This window comes from Macrobrachium nipponense, chromosome 34 (assembly GCF_015104395.2).
Source record: "Macrobrachium nipponense isolate FS-2020 chromosome 34, ASM1510439v2, whole genome shotgun sequence".
Taxonomy (NCBI): Eukaryota; Metazoa; Arthropoda; class Malacostraca; order Decapoda; family Palaemonidae; genus Macrobrachium; species Macrobrachium nipponense.
In genome coordinates this window covers 47,436,503-47,451,502 of record NC_061095.1, presented here as the reverse complement: position 1 = coordinate 47,451,502, position 15,000 = coordinate 47,436,503, and the positions used below count along the sequence as shown (strand labels likewise).

The window sequence follows — 15,000 nt, the reverse complement described above, 5'->3', positions numbered from 1 at the left end:
AGGAGATAAGGGATTACCCATGGCCATGCCAAACTTTTGTACAAAAAATTCCCATTGAAACAAAATTTACTATCTTTGATACATAACCTTATGAGACTAATGAGATTTTCTACACTTAAGGGAATGTCATGACGCTCTAATTCCTCTTCCAAACCAAAATATTCAAGTAAGTCATCTACAGGCACTTTTGTAAATAAAGGGACAACATCAAAACTAACCATATTACAAAATCATAATTCAAATTTAAACTATTCAATTTGTTTATAAAATCAACATTGTTTTTAACATTCGTGTTAGAAATATTTCCTACCAAAGGAGTAAGAATTTTACAAGCCATTTAGATAAATTATACGAAACTGAGCCCACTGAACTAATGATTGGTCTGATAGGGTTATTGATTTTATGTGTCTTGACTAAACCATACATGTAAGGTAGGGAGGCGCATTGCGGTGTAAACTGTTTAATTAAATGGTCCAAGCCCTTCAAAATGGATTTAATTTTGTTTGTTATTAAAATGGGAGTTAACTGTCTGTGTAGGGTCAGACCTCAGTTTCGTATAAGTATCAGTGTCATTTAGCAATGTCATTATTTTACTTATATAGTCACTTTTATTCATAATTACCACTGCATTAGATTTATCTGCTTTTGTCACCTTCACTGTTTCGTCTTCTTTAATTTTCTTAAAAGCCTGGAGAAATCTCACGGGTACATTAGGGGAGAAGGTTTACTCATAGCACCATACACAATACCTTTACAAATATTGATATCATCAGGGCATAGGTTTTGATTTCAATTTTTCTAAATAACAAAAGGATTTTGAGATGTCGACACAGTCCAGGTTACCATTAAATACACCAAAGCTTAACCCATATCCCAAAGCCGCTGTCGTAGCACTATCCACTGGTTTGTCAGATAAATTAATCATGAAGTCCACGTTGGCATGCTTAGTCCAGTCGCTTTCAGCAATAAGATTTTTCAGCTTGACTGGAGATCTTCCTTTCAAGACGGTTGCAGCACTTTCTCAATTTTCCATAGCAATAATCCAGCATCCGATTCTTCCAATCGACAGGAAAACCGTCTGATTAAAGCTATACCGTCTGCTTCTAAGTGTACGGAACGCATCATCTACTTTCCACTTTTGTGATGTCGATGTGTTTCTGAAGTATGATGCGTTGAAAACTCGTCGAAAGGTCGCTCTGCTAGGCGAAGAATTCTCACTGGTAAAATCGACTTGGGCATCACTTCCTCTCCGATTGTACTTTAGTAGCTCCTTGACGATGTCTGAATAAAGACGAAAGCGCTTGGATTCCTGTCTATCATTTCCCGTGGTATTCGCTCATTATGAAGTCACGTGCATCTACTGTGATTTTTTAAGCATAATGGAAACCACACGCAACTTCTACGCGTTTTCTTTGAATTTTCCGAGCCTTGTTCTATTCGTGACATCCTTCTGTAATGCTCTTATCATTGCTCACAACTGAAACTCCGACTCAACTTTCTACGGAAGTGCATGAACGAGCAAGTGATGCCCAAGTCGATTTTACCAGTGAGAATTCTTCGCCTAGCAGAGCGACCTTTCGACGAGTTTCAACGCATCATACTTCAGAACAACACATCGACATCACAAAAGTGGAAGTAGATGATGCGTTCCGTACACTTAGAAGCAGACGGTATAGCTTTAATCAGACGGTTCCTGTCGATTGGAAGAATCGGATGCTGGATTATTGCTATGGAAAATTGAGAAAGTGCTGCAACCGTCTTGAAAGGAAGCTCCAAGTCAAGCTGAAAAATCTTATTGCTGAAAGCGACTGGACTAGCATGCCAACGTTGGACTTCATGATTAATTTATCTGACAAACCAGTGGATAGTGCTACGACAGCGGCTTTGGGATATGGGTTTAAGCTTTGGTGTATTTAATGGTAACCTGGACTGTGTCGACATCTCAAAATCCTTTTGTTATTAGAAAAATTGAATCAAAACCTATGCCCTGATGATATCAATATTTGTAAAGGTATTGTGTATGGTGCTATGAGTAAACCTTCTCCCCTAATGTACCCGTGAGATTTCTCCAGGCTTTTAAGAAAATTAAAGAAGACGAAACAGTGAAGGTGACAAAAGCAGATAAATCTAATGCAGTGGTAATTATGATAAGAAAGTGACTATATAAGTAAAATAATGACATTGCTAAATGACACTGATACTTATACGAAACTGAGGTCTGACCCTACACAGACAGTTAACTCCCATTTTAATAAACAAATTAAATCCATTTCGAAGGGCTTGGACCATTTAATTAAACAGTTTACACCGCAATGCGCCCTCCCTACCTTACATGTTAGTTTAGTCAAGACACATAAAATCAATAACCCTATCAGACCAATCATTAGTTCAGTGGGCTCAGTTTCGTATAATTTATCTAAATGGCTTGTAAAAATTCTTACTCCTTTGGTAGGAAATATTTCTAACACGAATGTTAAAAACAATGTTGATTTTATAAACAAATTGAATAGTTTAAATTTGTTTGAATTATGATTTTAACTATGGGTTAGTTTTGATGTTGTCTCTTTATTTACAAAAGTGCCTGTAGAATGACTTACTTGAATATTTGGAAGAGGAATTAGAGCGTCATGACATTCCCTTAAGTGTAGAAAATCTCATTAGTCTCATAAGGTTATGTATCAAAGATAGTAAATTTTGTTTCAATGGGGAATTTTTTGTACAAAAGTTTGGCATGGCCATGGGTAATCCCTTATCTCCTGTCCTTAGCAATATTTACATGGAATTTTTGAGACAAAAACTCTTACCAAGAATTTTGCCCCAAAAAGTTATTTGGTTTAGATACGTGGATGATATTTGGCCAGTTCACGAAAACCTCCAGGAATTCCTTATTAATCTCAATAATTTAGTCCCTTCTGTAAAATTTACTGTAGAGGAAGAAAGAAATTGTAATTTGAATTTTCTTGATGTAACTGTCCATAGAAATGATAGAAATTTCACCTTTTCAGTCTTTCGAAAATCAACTAATATTGCCTCTTTTGTTCATTACTACTCCAATCACCATCAAAATGTTAAATTCTCTGTTTTTTCTGGGATGTTCCTAAGGGCTACGTGTCTGTAGCCCGCAGTTTAGTTTATTGACGCTGAAATTAACAAACTATTTATGATGATTGCATTGAAACTTTAATACCCAAGGACTTTTGTAGATGTGGCATGGAAAAGAGCTAGAAAAACATTTTATTCAACTAATGACAAACTTGAATTTAGTAAGCATAACATTCTAAAAATTACCTTATGATGAAAGGTTTTTAGATATTCCTAGAATTTTAAAGCTTTTTAACATAAATGTTGTTTTCAGTAATATTAATGTCAAGAGTTTAGTAATCAAAAATTCTCCTAAAGATCTTCCAGGCTGCATATATGAAATTCCTTGCAAAAAGTGTGATAAAATCTATTACGGACAGACTGGCAAATCTCTTTCACAGCGTCTTAAGCAACATCAATATTCTGTGAGAACTGGGCAAATATCGAATGCATTATTTGTACATATGAGAGATTTTAGACCATCCTATTAACTGGAGTCAAGCAAGAGCCTTAGTCCATGTAATGACACAGTTAAAAAGGAATATCATTGAATCTTGTTTTATCAAGTCAAATAATAGAAATGTTCTAAATTTAAGTCTTGGTTTAATTTAAACTTGATGCTTTCATAATGAAAAAAGTTGTAGATAAATATAAGCAACAAAATTAATATATTCAGTTTTTACATGTTTTGGACTGTAAAGATACTTTGTAATTTCGGTTAGGGTCAGAATCTGTTTAAGTTTGTGACCGTGTGATATCCGATAATCCTGGATTATCCCTTTTAATTTTTACCCTTTTGATAATTAACCATCTGGTATTCCTGATCTTGTTTGTACCTGAGGCCTTCCTCTCCGATTGTACTTTAGTAGCTCCTTGACGATGTCTGAATAAAGACGAAAGCGCTTGGATTCCTGTCTATCATTTCCCGTGGTATTCGCTTATATATGTATATATTGTGTATAAATTTAACCAACGACTTAAACACTGCAATCATATTATTCAATAGAAACTAAATTCAGCAGAGTAATGCTCCCTTTTACGAATTAATTCTGCGAATGATAATAATAATCATATTGACATCTTATGTACACAGCTGACGGTCGGAGTATGCACGTATGTATACAGTGATGCTCAAAATTCATGCGACATGACTCCATAGGATTTCGTTCAAAATTCACTAACTGGCAACTAGCATGCTCCATATTTATCAATTATTTCAATGCAGAAACGCGATTATTGCATACAATATGGACATAATAGTGTTCATAAGAGTGAAATCTGTCATATATGTCAAAACTGTAAGAAAATGTCACTTTTAGCAACTTTCAGAAAAAACTCTTTCGAAAGATTTTCAAAACTTTCGTTCACACATCGCTGAAGCATTTGACCAAAATGAAGTCATCAAGCATCAGTTCAAATGTTAAATAAAAAAAAATTGTCATAACAGTAATAATGCTTCCAAAGCCAACATAAAATTTGAAATAGTCCCATTTGATTGGTTCTACACCTCAATGCTGAAAAATATGTAAATATATATATACAAAAAGTAGAATGCGCCACTGATATCAACGTGTGAGGAGCGTGTGTGACGTATCATTAGTGTCGGTGTAACAACAACACCCGGTGTAACATAAGTAGGTCTACACTGAGTAGCGACAATGAAATGATCTTGAAAACACTTACTTTTATTTATGTGTTACAGAAGGAAAATTTGGATTTTTCATACATAATTAATGTTATAATTAAACTTAAATATATAGGCATATTAGCAAATATTCGCCTATGCAATTATTCTTTTGCCAAAGCCAAGATATTGTCCTAGCACCCTAAGGTGTTAGATTTCTTTACTATACAATTAACAATCACATCTCTCTATTAACAATTTCTGGCCAGAAAGCAAATCAAATGAGGTTATCTACACATTCTTGTTCTTGAAGTTACTTTATGAAAGAATAAATTATACTCCAAAAGCAAGGAGAAGGACTTTTAAGAAAACAAATATTTAAAACCAGTTGAAAAACAATTGTTCCATACGCCTTGATATTAATACTTATGATATTTCGATTAATAGTCATCTTCTCCATATAATCAAAATCATCATCTTTTATTCCTCAAAGAACAGGTAATCTCTACAAATAAAAGCATTAGTAACATTACATCTCATAAGGCTTAGATTATTCTTTTAGGCCTATAAATCATTTTGCAACTTATAAGCAACTTAAACGCAGCCTAAAACTTCAACATTCAAAGAAAACTGGTTGTAATTCCTATTCCTATTGTATTCGTCAAAAAACAGATAATCTCTACATAATCGAAATTAATTAATAACAGATATCTCAGAAGGCTTAGATTACGTTTTTAGGCCTATAAAACATTTTGCAACATACAGGCAGCTTAACACAGCCGAAAGCTTCAAAATTCAAGGAAAACTTGTTTTAATTCATATTCCTACGTTGAAAATGTTGTTATGACTGTTGAGCTTAATTACGTTTACTGTCATAATCCAGCAGACGTAGTTGTGTTGACCAGTCCGAGGAGCATGTAAAGTGTGCTTTCATTGATGGCACAGCTAACCTTAGCACACCGCACTTTGAACTTAGCAGCGTAAAAAAAGAAAATCAGTTCAAATCACACAGATTACGAATTATACCAATGCATAAAATGGATCATATTTATATAACCATAAGGAAAATAGGGCTAGCAGTGAATTCACAAACTTTTCGACATGTATGACAGAAAAAAAGTATAACATTACTTGGCAACATCACGTTGAGTCTGAGAATCTGGACGATACAAAAAGAATCATGTCGCATGAGATTTGAGCACCACTGTACATTCGCTATAGATGGCGAAATTACGGGAACGAATTGAACCACAGCTGGACCACATATGTAAATTTTATAGAGGATGGTATTGGCCAAGATAACTTCTTTATTATCACTAGTAGAAAAATGAAGACGCTATTCTGATAGAACTTTTCAAGAGGATTCCAAATATGCTCGTACTTTTCTTCTGCGATTACAAATAACGATGATAATAGCTAGACTAGCTAATAATATATGACATCTTATTCTCGTAGTGTCTGTATTATTAGAACTAGTGATCAGAAGTATTATTATTATCATTATCAATGAAAATTGAAGCTTTATACAGAATTTTGTAAAATGTTCTTCTGTGATAATATCTGTGTAATAACTATAAAAAAATCATAAACCTTGCGTAAAATAAATAGTTACTTGAGTTATAATGAGACTGTGTATTTATTCATTTGTCTATCCATTTATCTATATAGATAGTATAATGTTTATGTATATATATAAAATTTATATATATATATATATATATATATATATATATATATATATATATATATATATATATATATATATTATACACACACCCTATATAAAGTATACAACACACACACACACATATATAAGTACATATATATATATATATATATATATATATATATATATATATATATGTGTGTGTGTGTGTGTGTGTGTGTGTGTGTGTGTGTTATACATGTCAATATAATGAACCTAGATGATGTGACGCCACTTTTAATAGCCACAAATCAATCAATCTTTATTGTATATATATATATATATAATATATATATATATAATATATATATATATAATATATATGTATATATTAGGTATATATATATATACACACACACACACACACATATATATATATATATATACATATATATATGAATTTATTTTTGCCATTCAATTCCATCTTAATATAATTACTCATATTGTAAATATCAGTTGAGATGGTCAGTGGAAAGGATTTCTCATTAGATTTTAAATATTCTTATAATTTAAATTTCATTTATGACGGCACTCAGTAATCTCACATGTTGGATTATTCAAATTTAATGAACAATTTAAAAAGGAAAAAAAAGGTTGCTTAAAACTTGTTGTTCATGATGCAAAATAACTCCTTGCTGAAGAATGAAAAATATGCAGTTGTATTTGAAAAGATAAGTTATAGATCACTGAATAAAAGGGCTGCCTTCGCAAGCAAAAACAGGCGTACTTAGAACTTGAGGGGAAAAAATATGAACGTGCATTAAAAGACAAATTCGATTTAGATATATATATATATGAAAAAAAAACGTGCAGTTCGTAAAAAGGGCAGATATAAGTTGTTTTTTTATATGTTAAGATTCAAGATAGGAATAAAAGTCTTCTCCTGTAATTTTTGATGGATAGTTCAAAAGCCCTGATCATAAATTTGAAGGTGTTACAAATGAAAGGAGAAAATCGCCAATTATTTTGAGTGTTGCTGGATCTGAGGCAGTGGCTGTCTGACTGTGTTTTGAACCCCTCATACACAAGAAAGGTATGCCCATGGTTGAGGCATACACGTTTATACAAATTACCATTCTAAAAGTCACTTAAATGGGTTTCTCACTCAATATGGCGTCATCTTATCAACCCGTGTATGCTTCCTACGCAATCTCTTGCTAACTAACTATAGTAGATTCACATGAATCGTGCATCTGAGGTCTAGGCCAGTCCCTTACGACGCTCCTGATTGGCTGTTGATAAGCCAGTCACAGGGCTGGAAACTCTCAGTCTCTCGAGAGAGTTCACATAGGCAGAATGTATATTCAACCTCTCTCCTGAGGGATACGTCTTTCAAAAGTATCCTTCAGGAGAGGTGGAACATACATCCTGCCTATGTGAACTCTCGAGAGAGACTGAGTCTCCAGCTCTGTGATTGGCTTTTCAACAGCCAATCAGGAGCGTCATAAGGGATTGGCCTAGAAATTAGATGCACGGTTGATGTTAATCTACTATAGTGCCCATATGAATAGGTTCATCTTCAAAATAATAATAATAATAATAATAATAATAATAATAATAAAATAATAATAATAATAAAAATAAATCTGTGTAATTAGAGCTGACGGTAAACATCCCCAGCTGATATCGCTGCAGTTCAACTTGATTGACTGATGCGCCTACTCCTCACTGTTCCTCAGACGCTTCAGCCAATCAGAAGTGAGATAGAAATATCCACTGCTGATATTTACCGCCTGTTTCTTCTGTTGACTGATAATTACCTATCTATTCAATTTGGTTACCTACAAAACTATTAAATTAAAGTTAAATTCTCCAATAAAATATCATACATCACTTTGCATTCTTTCCCTCATCTAGTTATTTCTCTCTCTCTCTCTCTCTCTCTCTCTCTCTCTCTCTCTCTCTCTCTCTCTCTCTCCCTATCTCTCTCTCTACTCTCTCTCCTCTCTCTACTCTCTCTCTCTCTCTCTCAGTACGGGATGCATCTGTTTGATCCTAGTGAAAACAGCCATTTTGTTTTCCTCTCAGTGAAAACAGGCATTTTGTTTTCCCCTTATTGAAAACAGGCATTTTGTTTTCCTCTCAGTGAAAAAAGCCATTTTGTTTTTCTCTTAGTGAAAACAGCCAATTTGTTTTTCTCCTAATGAAAAGAACCATTTTCTTGGTGAAAAAAGTATTTTTGCTTTCCTCTTAGTGAAAACAGCCATTTTGTTTTCCTCTTAGTGAAGAGAGTCTTTTTGTTTTCCTTTTAGTGAAAAAAGCCATTTTGTTAGTCTCTTAGTGAAAACAGCCATTTTGTTTTTCTCTTAGTGAAAACAGCCATTTTCTTTTCCTGGTAAATGGCCCCAGTCCAACGTTTGGAAACAAAGAATTTTGGTCTGGTGTTTTTGGTGTTTCGAAACCTTAGCATATTGGTAATATTGTCCATGTGAATTTAGTAACCTATCTAACTACATTCTCGTTAGTAATCTATATATATATCTGAGGAGTGTATTATATATATTATATATATATATATATATAATATATATATATATTCATATACATATATTTATAAAGATATATATATATATATATAGATATATATATATATTATATATATATATATTATATTGTTACGCTCCTCCAATATTTTGGTTTCACCCTGAATAAGGCCAGCGGAATATATTGCCGTCTCTAACTCACCCCAGGAGATAACATCTCCTGGATGAGATCAGAGCAATTTATGACTGCCCAATTCATTTTGGCCGTATCAGGAAAAGCAATTATAAAGACTGTCACATCAACGTTTGCCCAAGAGAGGTTTTACGTTAGCACGAATCTGATAGCCGTAATGCTCAATGGTGACTGGATGTTTCATCTAGATTATAATATTTCATCTCAGCATCTACTGATTTTGGCTTCTGGATAAATCGCCTTAAATAGTTACAATTCTAATTACAGGAAAGATGCACTGACCAGTGTTCCAATTCTGCTCAAGTAAAAAACTATATTTTCTCTGTGGCTGTGAATGCAAATGGCTAGGTACAAATATATATTTAAACTTCATGATCTGATACAACTTCAAAATGGACCGTATTTGTGCCTGCTCGCTCGTCTGACTCAAAATTTAGTCTCATAATTCGATCAACTATCAAACTTGATTTTATCTGCGGCTCTGTACGGTTGCAATATTCAACCTCTAGTACTAACGAGCAAAAAAATGATATGTTGGATGTGTCAGTGTGCTGTGGACTATCTCAGAACGACAGAGATTGACGTTTAGTCTCGGTATATCACCATTTGTTTTGAAGTCCTACAGTTCAGTACAAGATGTTATGAATTCTCACGGTTGTCACTGTGGCGTGAAAGATGATGCATTGGTACAAAGGAATACAGAAGGTTGACGCATGCTTGAAGTAGGCATGGAACAAAGCCTAACGAAATATATAAATATATATAAAAATGAGGGGGGTTGAAAAAAGATGACATGTCATGATCTGTACGAGCGGAACTATTCTAATAAAGGTTAACAAATGCAGCATAACGATATTAGGAGGAAAAATACGAATGGAAAAAAGAATAAATGAACTATTTGGATGGAGTGAACTACCTTCCTGGGTGACGTTGACAGTCACTGAGCACCAACCACAGGATGCTTCTCACCTCACCACAGAGTTGGGTATAGTTGGGTATCTGGAGGGGGTATATTTGCCTTTTTTTTGTTTTTTGTTCCCTACTGCTGCTGCTCTGTTTGGGTCATGTCTGCCACCTTGGGGCAGCCCTGTCAAGCTCTTATATTACCAAATTGAAGTAAGGAAAAATGAACAAACTAAGGAAAGACCTACTACCCTGATGGAGTCCTCTGCTTGTGGAGTTCAGAGGGTCCTTTAACTAGTTCCAATTAACAAATATCCGTGGCCTAACATAAACTGAACATCCTGTGTCATGTTGCCTGAGCTTGAATTACCAAATGAGAGTAAGCAAAAATGAACACAAACTAGGGGGAGAGAAACATTATTACCATGAATGGAGGCATTCTGTCAGACTAGAGGAATGGGGACATCTTAGTGCTCTCAAAAATTATGAAATATAGCTTTTGGAATGACTTGGGGGGGGGGGGGGGGGGAATACTAAGTACTGTGCAGTCCCTGTGGCTGTATCACTGAATATTCATAACAAATGATAGAATAAAAGAACAATGGTGATCTTATCAAATGAGAGAAAGAATGGGAGAGAGAGTGAGAGAGACAGAGGGAGATAGAGAAAAACTACGTACTGTCCAGCCTCACTCCCACAGTTGGACTGCAGAACACTGAAGTAGACGTGGTATTGGCCTGATACAAGCATGGGTAGTGAATGATGGGGCGGGCCAGCCAGGCTCCTCCTCCAGTCTCAACACCACACTGGGGCATCAGTTACCCTCAAGGCCGGACTCCGGGCAGACTCCTCGCCCGCCCAACTGAAACCTACGGGTCTCCACTGTTCTCCTCCTCCTGTAGTTGACTTCGGGCACGGTGGAATGGGACGCCTGTCGTGGATCATGGGAAGGACACAGACCCTCCTTCTCCTCTGTGGCTGCCTTTCTCCTGCGTCTGCTGCTGCTACTTCTTCAGATCTGGTTTCGGAGACAGCGGGGCCTCTTTCCTGAGCGGAGCGCCTTCTTCGAAGGTCCCTTGAGGTAACAACAACGCCCGCTAGTCTTTTCAAAACTTTTCTTTCAGAAGTCTTTCCCAATTGTCATCAGGGCTTAGGTCACTACAGATAAACGACGCTGAGGTCTCTGATATGATTCCAACGTCTGGAAGGAAAAGGGGTGTGAGGGAAGGAGGGGTGGGGGGTTGGGGGTGGGGTGGGGGTCAAAGGTCCACGTCTTATATTCAGTTTCTAAATTTCTTTTCTGTATTGTTTTTTATTTTTATTTTGCGTCTAAACAGAGATTCTTGGCAGACAAAAACTTGTATATTTTTTTTTCAACAGTAGGAAGGTGATGTTGATGGCTCGTCACAGAGTTATCCCATAGTTTCTATGTCATTTTTCTTACCTGCGGTGGAACACGGAAATAAATTAACGGAAAACAATGATCATCTCATTATGCATCTGAACACTGTACTATGGGCCCACATCAAAGTCTCTTTTCGCTTTCTGGTTAATGATTATTACTTGTTTTAAATCTTGCGTGATTCCGGGATGAAATTGTAAGGGATATATATATATATATAATATATATATATATATAAATATATATATATATACATATACATATACATGGATATTTATGGATATGTTTGTAAGAATGTATGTATGTACCTTATGACCATGCACGTGTAGAACTAATGGTTATATTTCCACATTAAATGGATGATTAAAACCGCTGTATGTTTGTATTTTGAATGTACAATATATATATTTAATAGTATATATATATATATATATAATATATATATATATATATATATAGTATATATGTATACTTTGTTAGAACTTTGTAAAAATCATTATCATTTTAAACCTTGAAATCGATTGTCTCATGTAAACAATTCGACTAAGCTCTCCCTTCCATCTAAGCTCTTCTCATTTCTATCTCTGCCAATTTCCAGTTCCTCCGAATTCTAAAGAAAAAGAAGAAGAAGAAGAAGAAGAAGAAGAAGAAGAAGAGGAGGAGGAGGAGGAGGAGGAGGAGGAACCAGAAAAAAAAAAATAGAAACAATTAGAAGTCGAACAGCGTTTCGATAAGTTTCCTCCGACTATTCTCTATTCTCATCTTTAATCAGTCCTAAGATTCAGAATAGAAGAAGAGGAAGAAGGAGGAGGAGGAGGAGAGGGGGGGGGGGAGGAGGAGGAGGAGGAGGAGCAAGACAAGGGGGCTAGAAATTGGGGGAAAAAATATAAGAAGAAAGAATTAGAAGTCGAACAGCGTTTCCCAGCTCCCGATTTTTTTTGCGAGGTGAATCCGGTGCATTCCAGCGAGGGCCCTTTCTTTTCTTCCAGACCTCAGTTATCGCCATAACCTTAGCGGCGGCCTGGCCCCCAGGCGGAAATTAGGTGAGGACGAGGAGGAGGAGGAGGAGGACCTCATACCCCACTCCCCCTCCCACTCCCCTCCCTCCCCTTTCCACTCTAGTAGTACTTCTCCGCCCAACCCCATCACCGTAAAAAGCAAGCGTTTCAGACACGCGAATTTTGCGAAATCATTTCGCCAGACGGTCGGAGTTAACGAAGACTGCAAATAGCCATGAGGGGGACTCTCTCTCTCTCTCTCTCTCTCTCTCTCTCTCTCTCTCTCTCTGGGTGTGTGGTTCTACCTAAGTATTTCAGGGGTGCGGCCCTACCTGCCTTATCCCCGCTTAAAAACCTGTTCAGAATAGCCCTAGCTACACCTGTTTGAGATCAGGATAGGAAACTGGACCTTCTCTGGACCCAGATGACAACTGATCGAGATTGGCTTGGGAAAACCGACTTTCACTTGGCAAAGCTAACCGTATTTGAGATGAGGCTGAGAATTGGACTTTCTCTGGGCCGGCAAAAGTATGATTTTCCTATCCAGTCACGGGCAGGTTTTAGCTATACCTAGAGAAAGCCCCATTCCCAAACCAGTTTCAAACTGGTGTTAAACATCCGACTGGGAAATGGGACTTTCTCTCGACAAAGATAAAACCTGTTTGAGACTGGATTTGGTAATCAGACTCTCTGGGCATAACTAACACCTGTTTGATACTGGGTTTGGAAATAAGACTTTCACTTTGATTATCTAACACCTGTTTGAGACTGTGTTGGAAAATGGACTTTCTCTTGGGATAACTAACACCTGTTTCAGATTGGGTTGGGAACCAGACTTTCTCTTGGCATAACTAGCACCTGTTTGAGACAAGGTTTGGAGATAAGACTTTCTCTCAGCAGAGCTAACACCTGTTTTATATTGGATTGGGAAATCAGTCTCTCTCTTGGCAGAGGTAACACCTGTTTCAGACGAGATTGGGAAAACGAACTTTACCTTGGCATACTAAGACCTGTTTTAGATTAAGTTGGGGAAGCAGACTTTCTCTGGGCATAACTTAACACCTGTTTACAAAAAAAAAAAATCCTCCTGGAACTATCAGAGTAATATATTCGAAAACCCAACGAATGAGTGAAATTGATCAGTGTGTGAGTCATTGGAATTGCCTATCTAAATCCACGAATCATGTACAACACTTATACTAAAATTCTTTTGTTTTATAAGCCTTTTTCTTTAAGCTGTTTCCTTTATCCCAGATATTGTATGAATAATTGATCATGCATTGTGATAAAGAGCACAGGAAGTTGAATGAATTATTTTCTTGCAATAGAAACTAATTCCCAAATCCCAGAGATGCAGAATTATATAAAGTTAGAAACTCATAAACAAAGTGGATGTTGGAATTTTGTACAGCACTACTCCACTTTCTATTTTCACTTTCTATTTTCCACATTTTCTCCTCACACTCTCATCCTCTGAGAGCCTTTCTCTCCCTTCCTGACTCACATTTTGCATTTAAATATACATAAACATTTTTTTTATCTCCTCCTGCGCTGCTAGACAACTATACTTCAGGGACACATTTTTTATTTTATCTCCACACTTCTTGAATTCTCTTCCAGCCCTTAGAGCTGGGGTTGGGGGGGGTTGGGGGGGGGGAGAGTGGGTATGGGGGAAGGGGAGGGAATGGGAACTTTAACCTGTATTTCGAAAACTACGTGAGTACGTCAGGAATTATTTTTTAGTTATTTTTTCCCACTTTTCGTATATTTAAAAAAAAAATTTATTTCCACTGAGTAGATATGCAATGAAAAATTTCCCACTTAGTATATTAAGGATTTTAATCTCCACTGAATAAAAACATGCAATGACAAATTTCCCACAATCAGTATATTTAGAAAAACGATCTTCGCTGAGTAAATATGCAATGACAGATTTCCAATTCTTAGTATATTAAAAGAAAAATTTAATCTCCACTGAATAAATATGCAATGAGAAATTTCCCAGCGTTTAGCATATTCTAAAAAAATGTGTATCTCCACTGAATAAACGGCCAGTGACAAACTCCCCTCTTGCATGCTTCAAATGATTTGGGAAACACAGAGGAAGTCCGGGACTTTAGAATTCCGTACATCTATGGAAGGAAGGCTGCTTAAACAAGTCGACCCTGTGGGATTTCATGTGCGGTATCCATGGGATCGTGTGTCTTGACGTGTGTTACGAGGAGAGAGAGAGTGGAGGATGCAAGATTTTAGCATTTTCCTGAGAGCACTTGCCATAGAAATATCTGTAAAATTATGGATATATATATATGTGTATATATGTATACACACATACATGCATACATACATACAGACATATAGATGTATGTATGTATGTATGTATGTATGTACGAATAATTTTATAGATATTTCTATGGCAAGTGGTCTCCAGAAATTGCTCAGATCTTGCTATATATATATTTGTATATATAGAATAACAGGACATCATTTAAACAGGATGATTTTAAGAGATTTCTTTTTCTCACAAAAGTTGCAAGCTTCCAAGGACTTACTGTCCCCATTGTCTGGTATTTGTAATATATATATATATATATATGTAAATATCTTATTT

General features: G+C 35.9%; 1 protein-coding gene across 7 annotated transcripts in view; it reads right to left on the bottom strand.

Annotated features, from left to right (window-relative positions):
• LOC135208022 (innexin inx2-like) overlaps positions 1–15,000 on the bottom strand; it is a 366,951-nt gene that overhangs the window by 45,548 nt on the left and 306,403 nt on the right. For 4 of the 7 annotated variants that reach the window (XM_064240128.1, XM_064240127.1, XM_064240129.1 and 1 more), the window contains exon 2: positions 10,669–11,433. The exons of the other annotated variants lie outside the window; for them this stretch is intronic. In XM_064240128.1, coding sequence (XP_064096198.1) covers positions 10,669–10,739 — 71 coding nt within the window. In that variant the 5' untranslated portion in view covers positions 10,740–11,433. The remainder of the gene's footprint in view (positions 1–10,668; positions 11,434–15,000) is intronic. 7 annotated transcript variants of the gene reach the window in all.